This window comes from Entelurus aequoreus, linkage group LG19 (genome assembly GCF_033978785.1).
Source record: "Entelurus aequoreus isolate RoL-2023_Sb linkage group LG19, RoL_Eaeq_v1.1, whole genome shotgun sequence".
Taxonomy (NCBI): Eukaryota; Metazoa; Chordata; class Actinopteri; order Syngnathiformes; family Syngnathidae; genus Entelurus; species Entelurus aequoreus.
In genome coordinates, this window is record NC_084749.1 from 37,919,526 (window position 1) to 37,947,222 (window position 27,697).

The 27,697-nt window shown below is 39.8% G+C and overlaps 1 protein-coding gene across 1 annotated transcript in view; it reads left to right on the forward strand.

Moving 5' to 3' along the window:
* The window catches only part of adcy1a (adenylate cyclase 1a), a 272,153-nt gene that overhangs the window by 200,255 nt on the left and 44,201 nt on the right, over positions 1-27,697 (forward strand). Inside the window, exons 13-14 of the mRNA XM_062028481.1 lie at positions 13,315-13,571; positions 16,969-17,095. Coding sequence (XP_061884465.1) covers positions 13,315-13,571; positions 16,969-17,095 — 384 coding nt within the window. The remainder of the gene's footprint in view (positions 1-13,314; positions 13,572-16,968; positions 17,096-27,697) is intronic.

The window sequence follows — 27,697 nt, forward strand, 5'->3', positions numbered from 1 at the left end:
TCACCAAACATTGCACACACACCTTCTTCCTTGGCTAGGATGCGGTCAAGGGCTATGCGGTTCTGGATGGCCATGAGGGAGGTCGGGGCAAGTTGTTCAGCAAGTCCCTCAACGGCGTCACGAGTCAGGTTGGTCAGTCTCAACAGATTATAAAAAACATAGTTAATGCCTTCTACATTTTTAGTAGCAGTCACAGGGAAAATAGCACCAATGATAGGAAGGTTTTCGAAACCTGCACAGGATTCATACCACAATTTACGTTGTGAGAGGACCCCCCTAGGTTGGCCTATTGCATCAAAGTAAACACCATCAGGATTTATCGTCAAATCAAAGGAGCCCGTTACACTCCTCCGAGATAAAATATGGCGGCGGCGGCGGCGGGGAGTTAGAGAGGCCGCTGAGACGGGAGTTGCAAGGGGAGTTAATGTGGTACCCACTAGGGTGAGTGGGGTCACCAGTCTAACCATAGCACAAAGCCCTACGGATAACGTTGGGATTCTAATGTACAATCTGTGCTCCCCACAATACCAGAATAAGTCAGCTCGTGCCCAAGGGCCTATCCTTGAGCCATCTATCAGTGTGGTGCACCAGGAAGGGTTAATGTCACCCAAATTGTTGGGGGACGAAGAGGGTCCTTTGAATTGAAAACACGTGTAATTCAGCTTTTGGGCCACAAATGGAAGAAGTCGGGTGGAATTGTCAACAGGAGGGCACACTAGCAAACAAATCGCACCCTGGTGGCGTGGGTTCAGAAAACAAGGAGATAAGACAGTTTGAGCCATTTGTGTCAGTCAACTTATAAGGGGCGGGATAAGTGTGGGGAAAGGGACATCCAGCGGAACAAGCAACACAGTCACCCAGGTTTTGGCTCTTAGCCACGCTAGTCATCCACCTGAGCCATAGGTTGCCTGCACCCGCTCCTAAGGTAAAAGTTACCAGGCCTTCGGTGGTGATGTCATTAGCACGCACAGATGTGAGAGCCTTTGAAACACCACCGAGGTGGGGTGGTACTTTAGGTGCTACAGAGGGTGTAGAGGTAGTTAACGCCCTCTCAAGGACATTAATTTTAATAATTCCTTTAGAGTCTGTATCAGTCAGGTCAACCCCCAAAACAACATAAAAGGGACGATGGGCACCACTTACCAGAGTATGTTGTCTGCATCCGACACCAATGGTTCAGGGTTGAGTCATTACAAATATAGAGGTTATTACCACGGTAATAGCTATTGTGTCCCCCGTAATTAATCACACTGCACAGGTCAAAAAATAAGTCTTGCTATCCACTTTGACCCAGTGTATTTAAAGTCCGCTGTATGTTCTAAGACACTTGTCAGTCACTTTCGTCGGGAAGGAAGAACTGAGACACAAAGACAGTAGAACACGCCCAAGTACCAGTCCGTCAGGGAATACTACTGGGTGTAACATCCTGCCTTTTGTCTATCAAAATCAGAGTAATTCAGGTAACGAAACGGGGATAAACATCAAACTTTTCACTTAATGTAACGACACAGATAGTTGTGCTGAAAACAAGCAAGAGAAATTGGATAACTTCGAGTATAAAGGCTGGTCTCAAATAAGGATATACAATATAGAAGTTGAAAAGAGTAATATAGGTAGAAAATCTCTCTCTCAGCGTCGTCTTCTGGGCTGCAGGATTATGTGTGTGTAATTAAAGCCTCGCTCTTCTATGACCTAGAGGGGGAGAGGTTACTAGCACAATCACCCCTTATGTGTGTTACCTCGTTAACACACACACTAAAAATGAGTCGTTTTCTGCTCCCGTTCTTCTTCAGATGCCTCAGGCTCAAAAGGCACCGCTAGGGGGTCGAGTGGGGCAGATGTTGTGGCGATGTCAGCAATGACCTCCGCTGGTGATCCGTCAGGTTCTTCAGCAGGAGTGCAGAGGGAGAGATGGTACCAGGTGTCCCCTTTACTAGCTAGTCGAAGGGCGTGAGACGTCCGTTCCACGACCTTGAAGGGACCAGTCCACCTGGGCTCCGTCCACTTGCGTTTGATGACCTAGATCTTGACCCTCTCAGCGGGCGAAAGGGAATCTGGAGTGGCGGGCTGTCATCCTCGTATCTGTACAGAAGAACTGGCACACAAATTCTGCAATTTTTTGTGTAAAATACCATTTTGGTTTTACGCTGAGTCCTCCTTCCATGGGGGGCTGCTGGTCCTGGGCTGACCTGTATGCAGCTCATAGGGTGAAAAACTCAAAGGGCGGTAAAACAGTTTTATTCACGGACCTTCGAATGATCATTAACGCTAATTGCAACATGTCAATCCAATTCAATTTGGTCTGTGCACAGATTTTAGCCAATTAGTTTTTAATGTTCTGGTCCATCCTTTCAACCTTACCTTGGGACTCAGGATGGTACCCCAAACCTGTGTTCTAGTCCGAAAGCCTTTTCGACCAAGGCTAAGTGAGTATTTTTTTTTTAAATGGTTGCCGTCGTCTGACCTAATCTTTTTGGGGAAACCATGTCGGGTTACTAGGTCATTCACAAGTCATTTAATTACTGATATTGCATCCTCTTTTGAGGTTGTTGTTGCTTCCGGCCAACCACTGTGATTGTCAACACAAGTCAGTACGTACCTTTTCCCTTGTACCGTATTGATCATATCAGTGAAATCAAAGACTATACCTGGTTCACCCTCACCTCCTCCATATTCTAAATTTGATCTACTAAACGACTATCAATGTATAAAATCGTTATTTTCAAATTAAAATTAGTTATAACTTCTTACCCACGGGAAAAATGTTAAAACTATGGAATGTGTCAGAGTCGGATGATTGTCGATTTTGTTCCAAGGAGTCTGTATCCACCCTCACTCACCCCCTTCTGTTTCTGAAAAAAGGACTGTGTTAGTAATACTATCACTTTCAGAAACATCTAAGAAAAAGGTCAGCTAATAGTCAAGTAGTGGAGGACAGGTCATGTTTGAGGTCAATGAAAGTCTCTTTAGCCTCTGTGGTCCACTGGGGGGTGTTGTTAGGGTAGGGGACCCCTTAGCGATATCACAAATAACTCAAACTCAACTAAACCCTAACTTTTATGTAACTTATTCAATATGGTGAAAGTAACAACATATGCTCATATTTATATTGTCACAAATACAAGAAAAATACTACCCTTATGGCGGATGCTTTAGCAATAGTATTTTGAAATTTTACCACACCTGGTGCCCCCAATAATTCATTAAGTCAAGCTCATGTTGTAGAAAGTCGAATGATGTGGACACGTTTGTTACTGAATACTTTCTATCAGACTTCTGCCATGGCAACTTTGTGTATGTAATGAGCAACTATAATTATTTGATATGTTTAAATGTGTAATGTGTCGTTTTAGCTCAGCTGTTGTGTAGCTGCTAGCTCCTCGTAGCCTACAGGTGTCTAAAGTGCAGCCCATAGTTATGTGTTTAACACAACTATGTGCTAAACCTAAACAATTTAAAATGTGGTATTTGGGTGTCGGTGTAATGTTTGGCAGCTACGCCGTGTCTTATCATTGCACCTAAGTTCTTTGGTTTTGTAGGCGAGACAGAGAGCAAGTGAACAATGTGGGACATCAATTGTGTCCATCTTATACCATGCTAGTTGTTTCAAAGATAGGTCAACATGAGCAGCCACACCTTGAGTTCCAACATATATAAATATAAAAAGGAGTCAAAGGTCTCCTGGTATGAGTGTCTAACTGGTGATCATAACATATGGCGAGTCGGGTGGCAAAACCACAGAAGCATCTCAGCCAGCCAGGGTTTTCACTGCTAGAGCAGTTGGATGTCAGCCATTCCTGTTTTTTCAGGCTGTGGTATGAGCTCAGGGAGGAGCCTTGGTAGTGGTGTCGCAGCTTGGTGGTTGAGCCGTCAGGTAACACCAGGAAGGTTCCTTCTGTGCGATTTTGAATGTCAGGGTACAGTCTGTAAAGGAGGTCATTACCAATTTGGCAGGGTGTGTGCAGGTCAATCACGAAGGGGTGCTTTAGTGTGTGTCCCGCAATCTGAACCGAAAGTGGTTTGGTGACAGGTAACCTTCTTGTGACCCCATCGAAGCCTTCGACCTTTAAAGAGGAAGCACACAGTTTCTTTGGTACCTCTGCATTCAGAATCGAATGGGTGGCGCCAGTGTCAATCACAAACTGACAACATTTTCCGTCGACACTCATGTCCAGCAGGGGGCCAGTCTGTATTTCCTGCTGGAGCTCCTGCTGTGGGCGTCCTTTGCCACGCCGGTATAATGTTCGTTTGCCGGCAAACCGGGACCTTTCCTGTTCAGAAATATTCGGACATTCTCGAGCCCAGTGACCAGGCTGGTCACAGGCAAAACAGTTTCTTCCCCGGATTGACTTTGAAGCACCGTGTTGTCCACCACCCGAGTCCAACCGTCTGGTTGCACGTCTGTTGAGGATTCTTTCCTCCACCTGTTGGAATTCAGAAGCAAGGTCACCCAGTGCTGAATATACCCTAGCTGATTTTTGACTAATTAGTTCTTTTGACCTTTTATCTTCAGCGATCTGTAAATTAAGGAGTTGCTTCCTTGCTGCTCTGTCATTAGCCTTATCATCCTCATCTTGAGGAAAGAGACTGCGCATAGCAGTAGCTATGTTTGTAACGTATGGTGTTATCGGTGAGGTCGAAGATTCAGCCATTAATCCTGCTTGTTGTTCTGTATTTTTGCCATCTTGTGTGGAAACACAACGATACAAAATGCCTCTAAAGTTTGCTACGGAGAGAGTGTATCCTGCTCTTAGCTTGTCTAATGTGTTGAGCCAAAGACTCCCACCTTCAGACACAGGTGGAAGTTTGTCAACAATGGCTTGCATGTCTGCCACAGCAAAAGGCTTATTTTGAAATCTGCCGCTATTATCAGGAAAAAGTGGATATGCGTGTCCCTCCAGCTTTTTTGAGCGTGTGTTGTATGCATGTGGTTCATGTGGGTGTTGGTCAATATAGCCTTCCATTGAGCCATTAACAGTTACAGGAGACCACAAAGTCTGGCTCTGTTGTGTGTTGTTCAAGAATGTCTGATGTGCACGTGAGAGGCTGTCATCTACTGGGGAAGGGCATTTGTTTATGGCAACAAAATGGTCTGGCGTGTAAAGTGAGGAGTTTTGCGTTGACTCATGCATTATCTGCTGTCTAGTAAGATTAGGCATATTCGGGAGGTTTTCCGCTGGGTGGCTGTTATTTTGGGGCTTAGGCACCAGAGGTGATTTACACTCAGGAGACAGCGTTAGTTTTGGAGGAGGGTTCAATCTTAGAGAGGGTGTTTAGCACCGCCCTCATTTGTCACAGGAGTAGGGGGTGGACCAGAGAGCTTTGTTTCTGTTTCGACCACCAGGGCTCCTCCTGTGACTGTCAAAAGTGGGTAAAAAGACGCCTCCGGCTTTACGTCATAGGGCGGTGGCTTAGTCAAAGTCTGGGCGGGTCGTTTGAATTGTCTTGCGCATGCGCGGCAGGCAAAAGACCAATCAATCCATTCTGTCATATTTGTCTCATTAATCATCTGTTCTTTTGCTGCATTTCGTTTTTCCACGTAATCCCCGTTTACTTTTATCATACGCCAAACTCTTAAATTCTCGAGCACCAACCCTGCTCCTTTTTCTCTCGACCTGCCTGTTCCATTTTCACCAGCGCACACACACACACACACACGTGAGCATGCGCATCCAGCACACACACACACACACACGCACGTGTAAGCACTCACACACACACAAGCAAGTGCCTACGGCCCTACGCACACACACACACACACTCTCTCTGCGTTTCACTTTACCATAAAACTTCCAGTTACTTTTTTATTTTATTTTTTATTTTACCAGACGTTTGAGTTCACAACTTTTCGAGTATTGTAAACTCCCTCTTAACCCTTTCAAGGAACGTTCTCTTTTTTTTTTCTTTTTTTTTTTTTCTTTTTAAACTCTACCTGCTAATTCCATTGTCGAAAACAGTGCATTCAATTGATTATTAAACAGTAATGATTCATCACATTTTCCCCAGCCGTCATCACATTCTTGTCTGTCACACTCCTTGTCCATTGTGTCTATTTTTCCTTAATTTTTGCGCACACTAAAGTGTCGCCGGGACCTCACAACCAGGGAATCTTTATTGTATTTATTACAAATGGCCTCCAGCCGTGGAATTTATCATATGGTACAGAAGGGCCTCCTCCCGTACGATCCTTAATTTTAGCGCACACGTTAATGCCGCAGGGAACTCGCAAACAGGAAGTATTTATTGTACTTTACAAAAGGCCTCCAACCCATCCTTAGTTTGTGTGCACATACAAATGTCAACAGGGAACTCACAACCAGGGAGTATTTACTGTACCATATGATGGGCAGCCATCCCGTTACTCTTTTTAGGGAAGACCAAACACCCAGGGCGAGCCACACCCGACTATTTGCTTACTCTTCAGTGAAGCAGCCCGTCACGGTAATCTTGACACAATGACGTGAATGGTATTCACAACTTTTATGCAATGGTGGCTACGGCAAAATGCAACCAATCTATCAAAATGTAATCAATCTATCAAAATGCAATCAATCAATCAAAATGCAATCAATATATCAAAATCACCACTCTGTGTCTGGGGTACAATTCTGTGTTTGACTTATAGACTTCTGGGCAGACTCCTAATGCAGATTTTATCTAAAAAGAAAGGTTCTGCTTACCTTGAATTATGTTTTGGCCATGTGAGTCTGTCCGGAAGATTGCAAGAGAAGGTCCAATTGTCAGCGTGTCATCTCGGACGAAGCCCCCAAATTGTTGCGTTTGACCAGATGTTCCTCCAAGTGGGATGTAAAACGCTGGTCAGTCCCAAGTTCCTTAGATGACATATAAACTGAACTCAAAAGTACCACCAAGGGCAGGATAGGTATTTTGAAATTTATTTTCAAATATTTGAGAATAGAGACCAGCCTCGAACAACACATATAAATGCGGAGCCGAAGTTGATCTGAAAACTTCCCGTAAAACACTCTCCTCTTCAATATCTCCCCCCGCCCTCACTTGTCTCACCTCAAACACATGCTCATTGTGTCTCTTATCTTGAGTCGGCCTGGGAAGCACAGGAAGGAGGAATTCCTCCTCTCTGCCTTCTACTTCAAGGCCGGCCCAAGTGCGAGCACTTTGTCATTAGATGATTTGAAAGCAAAAGAGTACAATATGGAACATTAGCTATTTGTAATATGACTATGGAAGTAAAACAAAATATGGATATAATGAAAATATATATATATCCTTCAAAACCCACTACAGTTTTTAGTGCTGTGATAGCTAGTCTACTGACAGATATAAGTAAGAACTTTACACTACTTTATATTAGAAATGGCAACAGCGGAAGATGAATGCCACATAACAAGAAGATAGAGATAAAGAAAAAGCTTATCGACTACGTATTACGTACGACACAGACTACAATGGCGGACACGCGCAAATTTTAAGGACTTATGCAGATCCCAAATACACATTAACAGGTACCAGAAGGTAAGAAAAGTTGATTTTGCATAATATTGCGAAACAAAACGCCAGAAAATGTCTGGTAATAGGTGCCATTTTGCAGTCCTTATACACACAACATAATAATAATTGTATGTTTAACTTGCCGAAAATCCATCAAGCGGTGCGGCTTCATAGCTTAACGAAGTCGTATTAAAACATTTTGACAGATTTTTGAGCGCCGTGTGTAATGTTCTACATTCCCAATAGAACATTTAAAGTTATGTTGTTGTTTACTGGCGTATCTCTTATGTGTGACTGCCATCTACTGGTCACACTTATCATTACACCATGTACCAAATATAATAGCTTTGAGGTGGGTAAGCACAAACTGAATTGTTCCGTACATTAGGCGCACCAGGTTTTAAGGCGCACTATCCATTTTTGAGAGAATGGAAGGATATTAAGTGTGCCTTATAGTCTGAAAAATACGGTATGTAATATTGTAACAGGCACATTTATAATAACATGTAATATTTCATACTTGCCAACCCTGAGACCTCCGAATTCGGGAGATGGGGGTGTGATATAGGGGGTGGCGGAGGGTGTATATATTTTCAAGTATCTCTTATATATATATATATATATATATATATATATATATATATATATATATATATATATATATATATATATATATATATATATATATATATATATATATATATATATATATTTACAAATAATCCGTTCATGAATGAGTATATCCGTTCGGCCACTGTGTTCAATGGAGAAGTCTGATCTACAAAATGTGCAGGCAGCATACCCCTTCCCTTTCAAGCTGTCCTGGATGAACTGAAATTATTTTTTCCAATCATTTTGGAACTTGCAAGCGTACTTCTTCTTCTCACTCGTCGTCGCCATGTCTCTTCTTCGTTCTTCTGCTTCGTCTCTGTTATGTTTTTGGACATTACTCCTTGCCGTAGTTTTGAAGCAATGCATGATGGGAATCCGGATGCTGTGTGTCAGTGTATTAACGTGCCGGCTGGAATAAACACACGCTGAGAAATAGCTCCGTGCCTGCCTACTTTATGGGTTATAGATAAACCTATGGATAACAGAGACATATAATAGTCTCCTTTTCAGGTGAGAAAGGACGCTAAAGGCAGTGCCTTTAAGGCACGCCCCCAATGTTTTTGTCCGGGTGGAAATCGGGAGAAATTGGGGAGAATGGTTGCCCCGGAAGATTTTCGGGAGGGACACTGAAATTCGGCAGTCTCCCGGGAAAATCGGGAGGGTTGGCAAGTATGAGACCCACCCATGTCTTTTGTTTACATTCATGAGCGCTAGCTTGCTGTTAGCGGTTAGCTATTGTATCCTTTTACGGTGTGTAGTGAAGCATGTTTGGCTATTCCTGGTCCTGCGGGAATGATACTTGTAAAAAATGTAGTTTATGTGTCGCCATGAAGACAAGGATTAGTAATTTAGAAGTAGCTAAAACACTACCGACTGCGGATTGATTATTAGTCGCTAGCTACCTAACGGCTAACAAGCGCAAGAGCTAAGCACATCTTGCAGAGCAGCACTTCCGTGTTTATAGCTTTAACTTTATCATTAGTTTTTAATCCAAAGTGCGTCCATTCTTCGTTTTCTATGTCCACGCTGTTTTTGTGTGTGTTACCTAATCTGCGCCTCTGGCCGTTTTACCAGCAATGTCACGACTTGGCGACGACGCGCCGTCATGTGCGTCATGGCTCCAATTGACTTTTATTTACGTTTATTTACGAGTTAGAATGCATTAAAAATGCATATGTGTTCTTGTCTCTCATAAGGATTGTGAATTATAGGCAAAATTCCCCAAAAATATGCAGTTCCCTTTTAAGTGAGCCACGATGAATACGGAAAAATTCAAGTCCCTTTCAAGGCAGTTAAGTTGACAATAGCCGCACACAAGAATAATTACCAGTATCAAAATATGCAAGCTCCACAAGATACTGTCATACTGTAGCTACTGTATTATGTGTTTTGACATTGAGTCTATGTTCATGTAAAAAATGAATTTTGACATGTTAGCATGTCAGGAAATCCCGGTTCGGGCATCCCTCTGTGGCGTATTCAAGTTCTCTCTGCGGTCACCAGGGGTGTGTGTACCAGTACAGTGGAACCTCGATTTACGACTTAATTGGTTTGTAAACGTGATTCGCATAAGAAACAATGTAAACTTGAACAATTGGTTCGAGCCTCGACAAAATTCCCTAATTTAAAAATTAAAAAAATGCACACATTGCCTATAATGTGTGTATGTGTATGTATATATATATATATATATATATATATATATATATATATATATATATATATATATATATATATATATATATATATATATATATATATATATATATATATATATATATAATCAAACCAACATAACAAACTACACAACAACAATAGCTAGCTTTACTGTCACGGCGTGCACACACACCAAAGTCCCTTTGCCTTTTGTGCGCTCCAAAACGTTACCAACCATGTTGTTACAATAAAGAACAAACAAAGGAAAATAATTGTTTTACCTTCTGTTCTTGTGTTGGTGAATATTTGTGACATTTTTTGAATAGTCTGGGATAGTGTTGTCCCAATACCAATATTTTAGTAACAGTACTCAAATGTATTTCGATACTTTTCGGTACTTTTCTAAATAAAGGGGACCACTAAAAAATTGCATTATTGGCTTTATTTTAACAAAAAATCTTACGGTACATTAAACATATGTTTCTTATTGCAATCGAAGAACAATTGTGTCCTTAAATAAAATAGTGAACATACAAGACAACTTGTCTTTCAGTAGTAAGTAAGCAAACAAAGGCTCCTAATTAGTCTGCTGACATATGCAGTAACATATTGTGTCATTTATCATTCTATTAGTTTATCAAAATTATGAGGGACAAGCTGTAAAAATTGACTATTAATCTACTTGTTCCTTTACTGTTAATATCTGCTTACTTTTTCTTTTAACATGTTCTATCTGCACTTCTGTTAAAATGTAATAATTACTTATTCTTTTGTTGTTTGGATGCTTTACATTAGTTTTGGATGACACCAAAAATGTAGGTATCAATCCGATACCAAGTAGTTACAGGATCATACATTGGTCATATTCAAAGTCCTCATGTGTCCAGAGACATATTTCCTGAGTTTATAAACATAATATACATTTTTAAAAAACGGAAAAGGATTTTGTGATGCTAAAAATACCGATGTAATCATAGTAGTATCCACTCGAAACGCTCCTGTACTTGGTATCATTACAGTGGATGTCAGGTGTAGATCCACCAATGGCATTGTGAGACCGGTACGATTAAGAGGCAGTATAGTACCGAATGATTCATTAGTATCGCGGTACTATACCAATACTGGTGTACCGTACAACCCTAACAGGAAGTGATGTCATTAAAAAGGCAGCCCCCATAGGGCTTTCAGCATCACACAAAATGAATGAATGAATAAACGAATGAAGCGTTCGTACACTGAGACAGTGTTTGCACACACTTTAGGCTGAATCTAAAGGTTCGTAGACGGAAAAGGTTCGCAAATAGAGACGTTCGTAAATCGAGGTTTCAGAGTACTTCTATTGGCAATCCGATTTTTCGGTAAAGACCCGTTGTTTTGGTGCAGAGGCGTTCAATTTTCTCTCACGATGCAAATCAAGCGAGAGACAAGAAGTGTGTCTTGCATCGTAGGTCTACTCTGTAAACAAATGCATCAATGAAGTCTCCTGTTTGTTCAAATACGTACATGGACAAGTGGACAAGAGTAGTGTGGCATTGTTCAGTTTAGCTGGTAAACAAGGCTACAAGCTGGTGCAATTAATGCTGCATTTAAGGCTATAAGGAATTGTAATTTATTAAAGACAAAATTATAATTCACTGTTTAAACTGTTACTGTTTATTGTTTGAATTGCTTTACTTTCATTACAACAAACATAGAAACCTAACTTAAACTAGTAGTGTCCAAAATGTGTGTTTTTTTATCTAAGCATCTTATTTTTCTTTGGCCCTTGCATAATCCAAATATAAAACAAATATTTTTTAGGTTAGATATAGTATTAAATATTGTTTGGTTTTGTTCACCAAAGCAAGACGTTGCATTAATTTCCGCTTTTTTGGCACAAAACGTATCAAAGTTCCCCCCACATATTCACATATCGCTGTATGTGGCCCTGGGTGGAAAAGTTAACATACTCCTGTTGTAAACTAAATATAATATTTCATATTTTTCATTGTATTTCATTTTTTGGTTAATTGTATTTGTTGTACCAAGTACAAACCTCAAAACCAGTGAAGTTGGCACATTGTGTAAATCGTAAATAAAAAACAAAAATGATTTGCTAATCCTTTTCAACTTATATTCAATTGAATAGACTGCAAAATCAACATACTTAACGTTCGAACTGTAAAACTTTATTTTTTGCAAATATTAGCTCAGTTGGAATTTGATGCCTGCAACATGTTTAAAAAAAGCTGGCGCAACTGACAAAAAAAGACTGAGAAAGTTGAGGAATGCTCATCAAACACTTATTTGAAACATCCCACAGGTGAACAGGCTAATTGGGAACAGGTGGGTGCCCTGATTGGGTATAAAAGCAGCTTCCATGAAATGCTCAGTCATTCACAAACAAGGATGGGGTAAAGGGTCACCACTTTGTAAACAAATGCGTGAGCAAATTGTAGAACAGTTGAAGTACAACATTTCTCAACAAGTTTTTGCAAAGAATTTAGGCGATCCACCATCTACGGTCCATAATATTATCAAAAGGTTCAGAGAATCTGGAGAAATCGCTGCACATAAGCGATGATATTACGGACCTTCGATCCCTCAGGCGGTATTGCATCAAAAAGCGACATCAGTGTGTAAAGGATATCACCACATGGTCTCAGGAACACTTCAGAAAGCCACTGTCAGTAACTACAGTTTATCGCTCCAGCTGTAATTGCAAGTTAAAACTCTACTATGCAAAGTCAAAGCCATTTATCAACAACACCCAGAACCGCTGCCGGCTTCGCTGGGCCCGAGCTCATCTAAGATGGACTGATTCAAAGTGGAAAAGTGTTCTGTGGTCTGACGAGTCCACATTTCAAATTGTTTTTGGAAACTGCGGACGTCGTGTCCTCCGGAACAAAGGGGAAAAGAACCATCCGGATTGTTATAGGCGCAAAGTTCAAAAGCCAGCATCTGTGATGGTATGGGGGTGTATTAGTGCCCAAGGCATGGGTAACTTACACATCTGTGAAGGCACCATTAATGCTGAAAGGTACATACAGGTTTTGGAGCAACATATTTTGCCATCCAAGCAACGTGATCATGGACGCCCCTGCTTATTTCAGCAAGACAATGCCAAGCCACGTGTTACAACAGTGTGGCTTCATAGTAAAAGAGTGCGGGTACTAGACTGGCCTGCCTGTAGTCCAGACCTGTCTCCCATTGAAAATGTGTGGCGCATTATGAAGCCTAAAATACCACGACTGAGACACCGGACTGTTGAACAACTTAAGCTGTACATCAAGCAAGAATGGGAAATAATTCCACCTGAGAAGCTTAATAAATTGGTCTCCTCAGTTCCCAAACGTTTAGCGAGTGTTGTTAAAAGGTAAGGCCATGTATCACAGTGGTAAAAATGCCCCTGTGCCAACTGTTTTGCAATGTGTTGCTGCCATTGAATTCTAAGTTAATGATTATTTGCAAAAACAACGTGCCAGCTTCACTGGTTTTGGGTTTTGTACATTAAACATGACCAATCTTGGTGTTTATTGTGGATCACCTGGTGATGAGCTGTCAGACTGACACACATTTGTTCTTCCATTCTTCTAGGTAGTATTTATTCCATGGGGTCGACTTAGATCAAACTCCAGCCAATCAGATGTGTTTGGTGTAGAACCCCCCAACACCGCAGCTGCAGATAGAGCCGTCCCAAACATGGCATATGCGCTATTGTCTTGTCTAGCTGGTACACTCACTATTGTCCCTTACCTCAGAGTGTCTTCACTTCCAAAGATCCTCCTGCTCCTCATCCTGTCTGTCACCTACACCGTCGTCATGGAGACCAGCGGTTATCGCCAAGCTGTCGGGTAAGAGTAAAGCTGGTCCCAAACAGCCCCGTTTTAGCCTGCTTTTGAGTTGCCTGACTCATTTAAGAGTCAATATGTCTTACAATTAAAGTGTACAATGGGAACAACTGGCCACTCCTGACCAGTCAGAAAGAAGATGGGTTGAATTTATTTTGCGTGTATTAAATCAATCAATCAATCAATGTTTATTTATATAGCCCTAAATCACAAGTGTCTCAAAGGGCTGCACAAGCCACAACAACATCCTCGGTTCAGAGCCCACATAAGGGTAAGAAAAAACTCACAACCCAGTGGGATGTTGGACAATATCGGATATCGGCAAAAAAGCCATTATCGGACATCTCTAGAAATAAGTTATTTACTCAGAAAGATTTTGTAAATGTTTATTTACATACCATAATTGTTTCCAAATGGTGCTTGTAACATGGCAGTAAAACGGATGATCAAACAAAACAGAAGTCATCAACAGTCTAAATAACTCTACTGTGACATCTTGGTGAGTTTGCTGAGGAATTTTTAAAACTGAAACAATACAAAAAGACTGCCGTTGTAAGTTAATAATACTGACACAGGCACTCGTGAACGTGTTAGCCTATTAGCTAATCCTAACGATGCTAGCGTCATTACATTACAATAGCCCATACAAATACACATGAAAACACTCCTACAGACATCACACTTGGGACGGTTCAGTAAGTATAAACAGTTTTAGTTATATTGTAAAACTTACAGACGGTGCTTGGAGTGATGAATGAAGAATCCATACGAGTAGAAATGCTATGGACGGCTAGACTTTACTTTCGCTTGAAAGCGCTACCGGTAAATGAAACGACATTGCAACACCTGCAGTGAACAAACCTGTCCAAAAGATGGCGCCATAGGACAAACAATAAAACACATTTTCAGGGTATATACTTTTAAAAAAAATGTGTTTACTCTTTTTATTTTGGCCTTTTATTACAGTTACTGTACCGTATTATAGCATGCACCCACTAAATTATAAAATAAAAAAATATGTTTCAAGATATTAGTTATTTACGCAGAAATATTTTATAAATATTTATTAATATACCGTAACTGTTGCCAAACGGTGCCGTAACATGGCAGAAAAATGGCTGATCACACAAAACCGCAGTCATCGTCACTGACTCACACCAGCTGCAGAAGCCAGCTCTTCAATCAGTTAAACAGACTCAGTTACTCCACGGTGACGTTTCGGTGAATTTACTGAGGAATTTGTTAATCAATACAAAAAATGCCATTGTAAGGTAATCATACTAACACAGACACTTGTAAATGTGCTAGCATATTAGCTAATGTTAACGACGCTAACTTCATTACATTATGATAGCACATACAAATATGCATGAAAACAGTAGTTTAATACCAGTAAAATTGAATTGTTTTAGATATATTGTAAAACTTACAAAGTTGCTTGGAGTGATGAATGAAAACAAACATAACGGTTCAAAGCACTAAATCAGGGGTCGGCAACCTAAAATGTTGAAAGAGCCATAATTAAAAGATAAATGGGTTATACTTGTATAGCGCTTTTCTACCTTCAAGGTACTCAAAGCGCTTTGACAGTATTTCCACATTCACCCACACATTCACACACTGATGGAGGGAGCTGCCATGCAAGGCGCTAACCAGCAGCCATCAGGAGCAAGGGTGAAGTGTCTTGCCCAAGGACACAACGGAGGTGACTAGGATGGTAGAAGGTGGGGATTGAACCCCAGTAACCAGCAACACTCCGATTGCTGACACGGCCACTCTACCAACTTCGCCACGCCGTCCCTATTGGTCCATATTGGACCAAAAAATACAAAAAAGTAATCTGTTTGGAGCCGCAAAAAATTAAAAGACTTGTATAAGTGTTATAATGATGGCAACACATGATGTAAGTGGATAATTAGCTATATTAGCCTACTATCAAAATGACTAAGTGTCGCAGACTGACGCAAATCTTTGTTGACAAAAATGTTGAAATGTAATATCTATTCTACACATTTTTACAACATTGTAAAACTCCTCAGAGGGTGAGATAACTCCTGGAAATGACTGTCTTAGAATGGCCAAAGGTATAGATGTGTGTGTCCAAGTTAAAGGAAACAGCAGGCTGTCTTCTTCTAATGGATTTATTACAATCTTTGCAAGCTGGCTAACGTTTGCTGTGGTCTGGAACAACATGGCACTATCAGAAATGCAGTTAATTTTACATACAGATAATGTGTCATGAAACATGGAAACATGGAAAAAAAAAACTAAATACACAGAGGATATAAGTAAAGGAAATTAAATGAGCTCAAATATACCTACAAACGAAGCATAATGAGGCAACATGTACATACAGCTAGCCTAAATAGCATGTTAGTATTGATTAGCTTGCAGTCATGCAGTGACCAAATATGCCTGATTAACGCTCCAACAAGTCAATAACATCAACAAAGCTCACCTTTGTGCATTCACCCACAGTATAAAACGTTTGGTGGACAAAATGAGACAAACAAGGAGTGCCATAAAACATGTCCTTCTCTGGCAGCGTGGGAGAGAGTTGTACATGTGAAGTGAAGTTAATTATATTTATATAGTGCTTTTCTCTAGTGACTCAAAGCGCTTTACATAGTGAAACCCAATATCTAAGTTACATTTAAACCAGTGGGGGTGGCACTGGGAGCAGGTGGGTAAAGTGTCTTGCCCAAGGACACAACGGCAGTTACTACGATGGTGGAAGCGGGATTGAACCTGCAACCCTCAAGTTGCTGGCACGGCCGCTCCACCAACCGAGCTATACCGCCCCGCCATGTAAACAAACTGTTGAGTCACAGTCCACACAACGGTGAGTTCAAGGGCCGCTGAAATTAGTAGGACAAACTGGTGCTCGCCAAATACTCTCATCAGTGAAGCGTAAGCACAAACATATTAGACTGTGGACCTTCTAACAATTAGGGTGCCGCTCAAGAGCCGCATATGGCTCTAGAGCCGCGGGTTGCTGACCCCCGCACTAAACTAGTGAGCGTAGAGAGTGAACTTGTTCAAAAGGTGGCGCCATAGCACAAACAATACAATTGTTATAATTCTGGTGACTGAGCGACAGATTTAAAGTAAAATTTAAAGATTTTTTTTGCAGCTTATGTAAAAAAATAAACAGTGTTAATGTATTATATATATACATGTATTAGTCATTGTTAAATGCGGCCCTCTGATGGCAACCTTAACTGCGAAGTGGCCCTCAATGAAAACGAGTTTGACACCCCTGTTCTAAAGTGTCCTTTCCACTGTAATCTAATTTGGGATGGTAATATTTTTTGACAATAACCACAACTTCAATTCACAATAACTCCAGCAAAGTGTAAGCATATTTTATTTAGAAAGTTCATGTTTTCCTATCTTTCAGTGGTGGGTTTTTACACACCCGCGGATATGATCCTGTGTTGGCTGTGTTGCTGTTTTCTGGTGCTCTGGTTCTCCACTCAAGACAGCTCGACTTGAAGCTACGCCTTGATTATCTATGGGCAACTCAGGTAAGTTTGTTTTGCTTGAAACAAAATATTTAGACCGTCTGTCAGCAGTTGAGTTGCAGATTAGATACAATTCCTGATTTGAATGGTTGTAAAATGGCAGTAGGATTGATTCTTTCAGAGGTACACAATCCTTTCGCAAGGACTGGGTAAACTAAATCTTCCTTAAATAAATATCCAAACAACAGAAGAAAAAATGATTACTAAATTTTAACAGAAGTGTAGATAGAACATGTTAAAAGATAAAGTAAGCAGATATTAACAGTAAATTAACAAGTAGATTAATAATTCATTTTCTACCACTTATCCTTAATAATTTTGACAAAATAATAGAATGATAATATGTTACTGCATACGTCAGCAGCTAAATTAGGAGCTTTTGTTTGCTTACTTACTACTAAAAGACAAGTTGTCTTGTATGTTCACTATTTTATTTAAGGACAAACTTGCAATAAGAAACATATGTTTAATGTACCCTAAAATTTGTTGTTAAAATAAAGCCAATAATGCAATTTTGTGTGATCCCCTTTATTTAGAAAAGTATCAAAGTATCTAAATAATTTTGTACCGGTACCAGTATTTGATGTAATTAGTTCATGTTTGGTCAACATTTGCTGAATATTCAAATGCCAATATTTTCTGACCCCTTTTTGCATACTAGTTTGTTTCCACCCATATTTTTTGATCCATGAAAATGGAAATGATTTTTACAGGTCATTGTGGGGATGTACAGCAATGCACAAAAAAATCACACATTTAAATGTGTTCTGTTTTTATCGTATGTCTGCTTAAATTTGTCATCTGTGACAGTTACAGAAAAATAGGATATTCAGAGTTAGTTAAACATGTTCTTGAAAGCCTATTATGATGGTTTGTATGTGTGCTCACATCACAGTTGTGTTGTGAATTAATGTCACTTTATTTGCACATATGGACTTTGACCAGTGTTAAAAATGAATGAGACTGCCGCCATCTAGTGGGGGTAACACGCAATTACATCTATGTCTGTGGCACTACAAAGCATTGGTTTTTTTTTTACAGATAAGTTTGATGTTTTTACTTGCAGGCATATATGAGGGGGAAGTCAGAAATGTGACATCACATGTACACGCTGCTCCATCATGCACTTTTGTCTGTGCTAATACAGTAATAACATTGCTTTATTCATATCATTTGGTTGTTAGCTACAATATGGTCCTGATTTACTAAGATCCAAATACTACGATCTTACTTCACCAATTATTATTATTAAATTCTTACTATTATTTATTTATTTATTTTTATTGTGATTACTTATGGAGTTTATTGTGAAAAAATTGTGAACAGGAAGTGAACAAAAAGTTTTGCAACTGTTATGTAAAGAAAAGGGGTAGGATTAAATAAGCTCTGCTTCTTCCTACTCCTTTTCGAACATGTTGAAAAGAAACTGTAAATAAATAAACTCAAACTCAAACTCAAACAGCGTGAGCAATCGATTGATTGATTGATTGATTGATTGATTGATTGATTGATTGATTGATTGATTGAGACTTTTATTAGTAGATTGCACAGTACAGTACATATTCCGTACAATTGACCACTAAATGGTAACACCCGAATACGTTTTTCAACTTGTTTAAGTCGGGGTCCACGTTAATATATTCATGGTAAATCGATAAAATAGTGTCTACTAGTGTTGTCCCGATGCCAATAATTTGGTACTGGTACTCGTACCAAAATTATTTCGATACTTTTCAGTAGGCCTACTTTTCGATACTTTTTCTAAATAAAGGGGACCACAAACAATTACATTGCTGGCTTTATTTTAAAAACAAATCTTAGGGTACATTAAACATACGTTTCTTATTGCAAATGTGTCCTTAAATAAAATAGTGAACATACAAGGCAACTTGTCTTTTAGTAGTAAGTAAACAAACAAAGACTCCTAATTTAGTCTGCTGACGCATGCAGTAACATATTGTGTCATTTATCATTCTATTTTGTCAAAATGATGAGGGACAAACTGTAAAAATGTATTATTAATCTACTTGTTCATTTACTGTTAATATCTGCTTACTTTCTCTTTTAACATGTTCTATCTACACTTCTGTTAAAATGTAATAGTCGCTTATTCTTCTGTTGTTCGGATGCTTTACATTAGTTTTGGATGATACCACACATTTGGGTATCAATCCGATACCAAGTAGTTACAGGATTCGAAGTCCAGGGACATATTTCCTGAGTTTATAAACATAATATACATTTTTTTTAAACGAAAGAAGATGTTGTGATGCCAAAAAATATCGACGTAATCACAGTAGTATCGATTAGATGCGCTCCTGTACTTGATATCATTACAGTGGATGTCAGGTGTAGATCCACCAATGGCGTTTGTTTACATTTTGATGCCGGTGAGCTACGGTGTGTAGTGAAACATGTTTAGCTATTCCTCGTCCTGCAGGGATGATACTTGTAAGAAACGTACTTTGTTTGTCGCCATGGAGACGAGGATTAGTGATTTAGAAGTAGCTACAACACTGCAGACTGCGGCTTGATTTAAGCCGCTAGCTAGCTAGCCATGTCTTAAATCACCTCTTTTTGAGGGCGTTTCAGTGTTATAACTTCACCTTTATCGTTAGTTTTTAAGCCAAAATGCGTCCGTTCTCCCTTTTCTGTCTACACACTGTCTGCTTGTAAGTACTCCATGATTGTGCGCTGCTGAACATGCTCATCTGCTCGTAAAACCAACAATGACACGACGTGACGACGACGAGGGTCGGTGGGGTGGGGCACCGGTGCTTTTTAGAGGCGGTATAGTACCGAATATGATTCATTAGTATTGCGGTACTAAACTAATACCGGTATACTGTACAACCCTAGCGGCTACTATTACTGGCCGTGTTGCCTGTGATTTACTAAGACTGCGTGTGAGTAAAGTGGTGCTGACTGCCTTATTTAGATGAGGATTTTTGCGTGTACTATACGGGGCATCACCACAAAGACAATTTCATTTACTGCACACTCCAACCTGTGGCCTTTTGCTATATTTTCAAACATACAGTGGACATTTATCACTTTTTATGGGCATTTTAGAAGCAATCGTGCAGTGCATCTACTGTACACTTTTTTTTAAATTTATTTTTACCACTGAAGGTGCATTTGAGAGAGGCTGCACTTAGTCCGATCAATACACAAAAATGCATACTTCAAGAATTACATTTTTTATATAAGAAATATTTTTATGATATACAGTTTGGACATTCAACGCGTTTTCTTTATTTTCATGACTATTTACATTGTAGATTGTCACTGAAGGCATCAAAACTATGAATGAACACATGTGGAGTTATGTACTTAACAAAAAAAAGGTGACATTACTAAAAACATGTTTTATATTTTAGTTTCTGCAAAATAGCCTCCCTTTGCACACTCTTGGCATTCTTTTTTTTTTTTGATTGATTGAGACTTTTATTAGTAGATTGCACAGTACAGTACATATTCCGTTCAATTGACCACTAAATGGTAACACCCGAATAAGTTTTTCAACTTGTTTAAGTCGGGGTCCACGTTAATCAATTCATTTCTCTCGATGAGCTTCAAGAGGCAGTCATCTGAAATGGTTTTCACTTCACAGGTGTCATAGTTTTGACGCCTTCAGTGACAATCTACAATGTCAATAGTCATGAAAACAAAGAAAAAATTCAAATGAGAAGGTGTGTCCAAACTTTTGGCCTGTACTGTATATACTAGAGATGTCCGATAATGGCTTTTTTGCCGATATCCGATATTCGTGGAATTAACACATTATTATGCCTAATTTTGTTGTGATGCCCCGCTGGATGCATTAAACAATGTAACTTTACCATGAATTGATTAACGTGAACCCCGACTTAAACAAGTTGAAAAACGTATTTGGGTGTTACCATTTAGTGGTCAATTGTACGGAATATGTACTGTACTGTGCAATCTACTAATACACGTTTCAATCAATCAATCAAAAACAAGGTTTTCCAAAATAAGAGAACAACTTCAACTCCAGTTAGGGAAAAAAGTGCCAACATGGCACTGCCATATTTATTATTGAAGTCACAAAGTGCTTTTTTTTTTTTTTAACATGCCTCAAAACAGCAACTTGGAATTTGGGACATGCTCTCCCTGAGATAATCCTGATACCCACTACAACTATGGGAAATACTATACTTTGACTTTCACAAAGTGCATTATTTTTTATTTTTTTAAACATGCCTCAAAACAGCAGCTACAAAAACAATGAAGGCACACAGCTTCAGTCCAGAGCAGACCTGGGCATTCTGCGGCCCGCGGGCCGCATCCGGCCCTTTGTGCGTCCCTGTCCGGCCCGCGTGAGGCCAATTATAAATTACAAAATACATTTTAAAAAGTATCTATGTTGAGTGTGCAATACAACGGTGCTGCTTTTGTTTTGAAAATCGTTATTTGTATTACTTCCGTGTGGGCATGTGCGTGATTGTGAGTGAATGTGAACAGCTGCAATCATTAATTACAAAATAAAGTTGAAAAAACATCTATGTCGTGCGCGCAATACAACTGTGCTGCTTTTATTTTGAAAATTATTATTTATGGGCGTGTGTCCGTGTGTAACCTGCGAGTGAAGGTGCACATGCAGCGACAAGTGATGCACGGTTTACACCCGAGACGCTAAAAAGAGAAAAGTTGATGAAGAATGGCGTGTTTCCAACAAGACATGGACTGCCAAGCAACGTTCCCTCTAAGGTGCGTGCCTGCGCAATTGCGCACTGTTCAAGCGTCTGCTGCGCGCAGCAAATATATGCCGCGCACCAAATCAAATCCCATCTGAATTCTAAACAAAATAAACATATTTATTCTATGTAATTTTGCAATGCAACTTTGAGTGACAGTGACAACAAGCGGCCCTAACGGTGTTCGTCAACACCGTTCAATTGAACACCGTTCAATTATTGTAACGTCTATCGAGATGCTTCGAGGACAGGAATTATATCGATCACTTTATTGAGCAAAACTGTTTATATTCGGCCATAACCACACCAAAAACATAAGTAAAACACTTCTATCTCGAAAAACTAGTCATTTTCTGCCGTACAAACCAGGCCAAAACCAACTTGTCATCTGTCACCAACATGCATAGCACTAAACCACTGGTGCGTTTATGGCCACACAAAAAGTCGGACAACTCAAACATCACACAAAGTTACACTATGACTCCTCAGTCATACGTGTGCTTATTTTACTGTCATTTATTATTAATGTTAATTTATTTATATTAGTCATGGAATGCTGTTACACACACTATGTTGAAGTATTACTATTATTATTAATTATTATTATTATTTATCTTACGGTATATATCAAAAATAATATTGAGCAAAATGTAATTGAAATATTGTCGATGTGGCCCTCCAGCAGTGCTCGGGTTGCTCATGCGGCCCCCGGTAAAAATTAATTGCCCACCCCTGGTCCAGAGTATACTAGAGCATACTTGCCAACCTTGAGACCTCCGAATTCGGGAGATGGGGAGGAGGGGGGTTTGGTGGTAGCAGGGGGTGTATATTGTAGCGTCACGGAAGAGTTAGTGCTGCAAAGGGTTCTGGGTATTTGTTCTGTTGTGTTTATGTTGTGTTACGGTGCGGATGTTCTCCCGAAATGTGTTTGTCATTCTTGTTTGGTGTGGGTTCACAGTGTGGCGCATATTTGTAACAGTGTTAGGGTTGTTTGTATGGACACCCTCAGTGTGACCTGTATGGCTGATGATCAAGTATGCTTTGCATTCACTTATGTGTGTGTAAAAGCTGCATATATTATGCGGCACGCTGTTTGTATGGTGGAAAAGCGGACGTGACGACAGGTTGTAAAGGACGCTAAAGGCAGTGCCTTTAAGGCACGCCCCCAATAATGTTGTTTGGGTGGAAATCGGGAGAAATTCGGTAGAATGGTTGCCCCGCGAGATTTTCGGGAGGGGCACTGAAATTCGGGAGTCTCCCGGGAGGTTGATACCGATAATTTCCGATATTACATTTTAAAGCATTTATCGGCCAAAAATATCGGCCTGCCGACATCTCTAGTATATACTATGTGAAAAAAACAAAAGCCATTCAAAAATACTAAAGGACAGCAAAACTTATCAATTTAATTTGTTTTAATCAGCCCCTTAAGTCCTCTAGCAGCTATATAATGATGTTGCTGAATAGACAATATGTCCACAAATATTTATTTTGGACCATGCAAAAATGTCGACACACACACACACACACATATGACGGAGGATTCTCGTCTGTCCTCCGTCTACCTGTGCAGACCAGCACTGATCCTGCGGCCGTGTGTGGAACTGTCGGTTTGTGCAGTTGCTAAATTAAACGCAAAATATAGCTCACAAAAGCGTGATGAGTGTTGACAAATCACATTGCACTTGCTAAATAATTATATTTGCACCTTCTCCTCCCAGTATGGTGGGCGTTTTGATGATCAACATATATTTTGTATAGAGATGTCCGATAATGGCTTATTTGCCGATATCCGATATTCCGATATTGTCCAACTCTTAATTACCGATTCCGATATCAACCGATATGATATGTACAGTCGTGGAATTAACACATTATTATATGCTTAATTTTGTTGTGATGCCCCGCTGGATGCATTAAACAATGTAACAAGGTTTTCCAAAATAAATCAACTCAAGTTATGGAAAAAAATGCCAACATGGCACTGCCATATTTATTATTGAAGTCACAAAGTGCATAATTTTTTTTTAACATGCCTCAAAACAGCAGCCTGGAATTTGGGACATGCTCTCCCTGAGAGGGCGGGGTTGAGGTGGGGGGAGGGGTAGGGGGCAGCGGGGGGTATATTGTACCGTCTCGGAAGAGTTAGTGCTGCAAGGGGTTCTGGGTATTTGTTCTGTTGTGTTTATGTTGTGTTACGGTGCGGATGTTCTCCCGAAATGTGTTTGTCATTCGTGTTTGGTGTGGGTTCACAGTTTGGCGCATATTTGTAACAGTGTTAAAGTTGTTTATACGGTCACCCTCAGTGTGACCTGTATGGCTGTTGACCAAGTATGAATTGCATTCACTTGTGTGTGTGAAAAGCCGTAGATATTAAGTGATTGGGCCGGCACGCAAAGGCAGTGCCTTTAAGGTTTTATTGACGCTCTGTACTTCTCCCTACGTCCGTGTACACAGCGGCGTTTTAAAAAGTCATACATTTTACTTTTTGAAAGCGACACCGATAATTTTGAAACCGATAATTTCCGAAATTACATTTTACAGCATTGATCGGCCGATTATATCGGCAGTCCGGTATTATCGTACATCTCTAATTTTGTATATTATTGAAGACAAGGAAAAAACATGGATTGCACGCACTTTTCCGCTCACTTAAGAGACGCCATCCACTTTGCACACGTTTAGTAGATCAGCTTTGCGTGTGCTGTCAGGTTTGCACGTGTTTTAGTAGACGCCAACCTTTAGTAAATCAGTACCTATTGCCCGGAGAAGAGGATTGCACTTTGTCAGGCCTCTACCTTCACACCTGTACACATGAAGACTAAGCTGGTCACTCTTTTTCACAATAACGTGACAATTTCTCTGGGGGGGAAACTAAAAAATAAAAGTAAAATAAAGTATCCTTCATCCACATTTAATCAACCATCACAACCTAATTCTTAAACTGAACTTAACCCTTAGTAGGACTTCACACGCAAAAGTGAATATTTGCAAAATTGAAAGTTACAGTAGTCCTATGAGTAATAAAAAAACATTCCTCTCAAACTAGTTTACCATCAAGTCAGCTGAATCCAGCCTCAAAGTTTCTGCATATTTCACTCATTCTATCTCTCTCTCTCTCTCACACTCACACACACACACACACACACACTAGGGTTGTACGGTATACCGGTATTGGTATAGTACCGCGATACTAATTAATCATATTCGGTACTATACCACCTCGGAAAAGTACAGGTCCCACATCCCCCATGACGTCGTCACGTCATGTCATTGCTGGTTTACGAGCAGAGGAGCATGTTCGTCAGCGCACACACAAGGAGTACTTACAAGCAGACACAGTGTGTAGACAGAAAAGGGAGAATGGACGCATTTTGGCTTAAAAATGTACGATAAAGGTGAAGTTATAACACTGAAACGCCATCAGGAAGAGGTGCTTTAAGACATGGCTAGCTGGCTAGCGGCTAAAAAAGTCCAGCCGCAGTCAGCAGTGTTTTAGCTACTTCCAAATCACTAATCCTTGCCTCCATGGCGACAAATAAAGTATGTTTTTTACAAGTATCATCCCTGCAGGACGAGGAATAGCTAAACATGCTTCACTACACTCCGTAGCTCACCGGCGTCACCGCGAATGACGCCATTCCTGAATGTAAACAACGCCATTGGTGGATCTACACCTGACATCCACTGTAATGATACCAAGTACAGGAGCACACTCTTATGGAGAAGTACATTCCATATGAGGACCGGAATCATGGTCCCAATATGGAAAACCATTGCATCTAATACAGAATGTCTCATTTGCAACCTGGTGGTGAAATCTATCAAAAATTAGGGTTGTCCAAAAAAGGAGGGATTTTTCATATTGACTGTGTGTCGGTTTTAAAAGTGCTTCCCCTCTGGTCAACATATGAAATAACAAGTGTGTGTAAGAAATTGAAATGTGCCCCCTTTGGCCAAAATTAATTAAAAAAAAGTATGTATATAGAGACATATTGCATTAACTTGAAGTAAATAATGAATATTAAAAACCAATTACAAAAAAAAAATTCTAAAAGCTTACCTTTTTTATATTTGCTTAGTATGTATATATTATTAATGTTGTATATACACATATTTATATATCTAGAAAGGGTGGTCCTATAGAGGTAGGCATTTTTTAGAGGTCTCAAGAAGGTAACAAATACAAGAATATGTGTGTGTGTATGTGTGTGTGTTTTCTTGTATTCATACCATTCTTGAGACATCAACAATAAATGATAAATGGGTTATACTTGTATAGCGCTTTTCTACCTTCAAGGTACTCAAAGCGCTTTGACAGTATTTCCACATTCACCCATTCACACACACATTCACACACTGATGGCGGGAGCTGCCATGCAAGGCGCTAACCAGCAGCCATCAGGAGCAAGGGTGAAGTGTCTTGCCCAAGGACACAACGGACGTGACTAGGATGGTAGAAGGTGGGGATTGAACCCCAGTAACCAGCAACCCTCCGACTGCTGGCCCGGCCACTCTACCAACTTCGCCACGCAGTCCCCAATAAAAAAAATACCTTCCATATGAGGACCAGTGAACAAGTTAGGACCAGAATCATGGTCCCAATACGGAAAATCATTGCATCTCATTTGCACACCTAGTGGTGAAATCTATCAAAATTAGGGTGGTCATTTTATACGAGAATATGTGTCTGCGTGCGTGTGTGTGCGTACATGTGTGTGTGTGTGTGTGTGTGTGTGTGTTTTCTACCCTTCTTGAGACATCAACAAGGAAAAGTACCTTCAATATGAGGACCGGTGAACAAGTTAGGACCAAAATCGTGGTCCCAATACGGAAAACCATTGCATCTGATAGAGAATGTCTCATTTGCACCCCTGGTGGTGAAATATATCAAAATTTGAGTGGTCCCAAAAAGGAGGGATTTTTCTAATTGACTGTGTGTCAGTTTTAAAAGTGCTCCCTCTCTGGTCAACATATGTAATAACAAGTGTGTGTAAGAAATTGAAATGTGCCCCCTTTGGCCAAACTTAATAAACACAAATTTAAAAAAAATATGTATATAGAGACATACTGTAATAACTTGAAGTAAATAATGAAGATTAAAAAACAATTAGAAACCAAACATTTAAAAAATAAAATAACTAAAAGACTGTATAATATAAAATATAATATAGAATATAAAAACCTTTTTTATATTTGCATAGTATGTATATATTAATAATGTTGTAAATACAAATCTTTATATATCTAGAAAGGGTGGTCCTAAAAAGGTAGGCATTTTCCGAAGGTCTCAGGAATGTAACAAATACAAGAATGTGTGTGTGCGTGTGTGTGTGTGTGTTCTGGCAATGCTTACTTAATGGGGACATCGCTCTGTTTACACAGTCACCTTTAGGGGACCTCTGACGGCATGGGGACAAAAAAACAGATCCCCTAAAGGTAAACCTTTTTAAATGATAGTCAGATCCATTTAGTGTTCCTTCGGATGACATTTTCATACAGCAAGATTATAAAACATTATTACCTTAAAGTATGATTCACATTAAGAATTGTCCATCCTTCTATATGTGGTAGTTGGAGTTGCAGACTAACTTCATTACTGCTAAATAGCAGTTTTCAGTAATGTCACAGAAGATGCAGGACTGGCTTTAACATTTAAGTGGTGAAACTTCCTATAAGAGGACAGCTGTTGTGCTGTATTCTGAGGATCATGTCATATTTCATTTGAACTTTTTTTTTTTTTTTTTTAAATGGTCCTCAGTAGTCACGTACAAATTTGTGTGAATTATGCAAAATTATTGAAATTTGGTCCCCATGAACCATATTAACTCCTTTTCCCCCAGGGTCCCCTGTAAGAATGATCAACGCATTACTTCATCAATCCAGA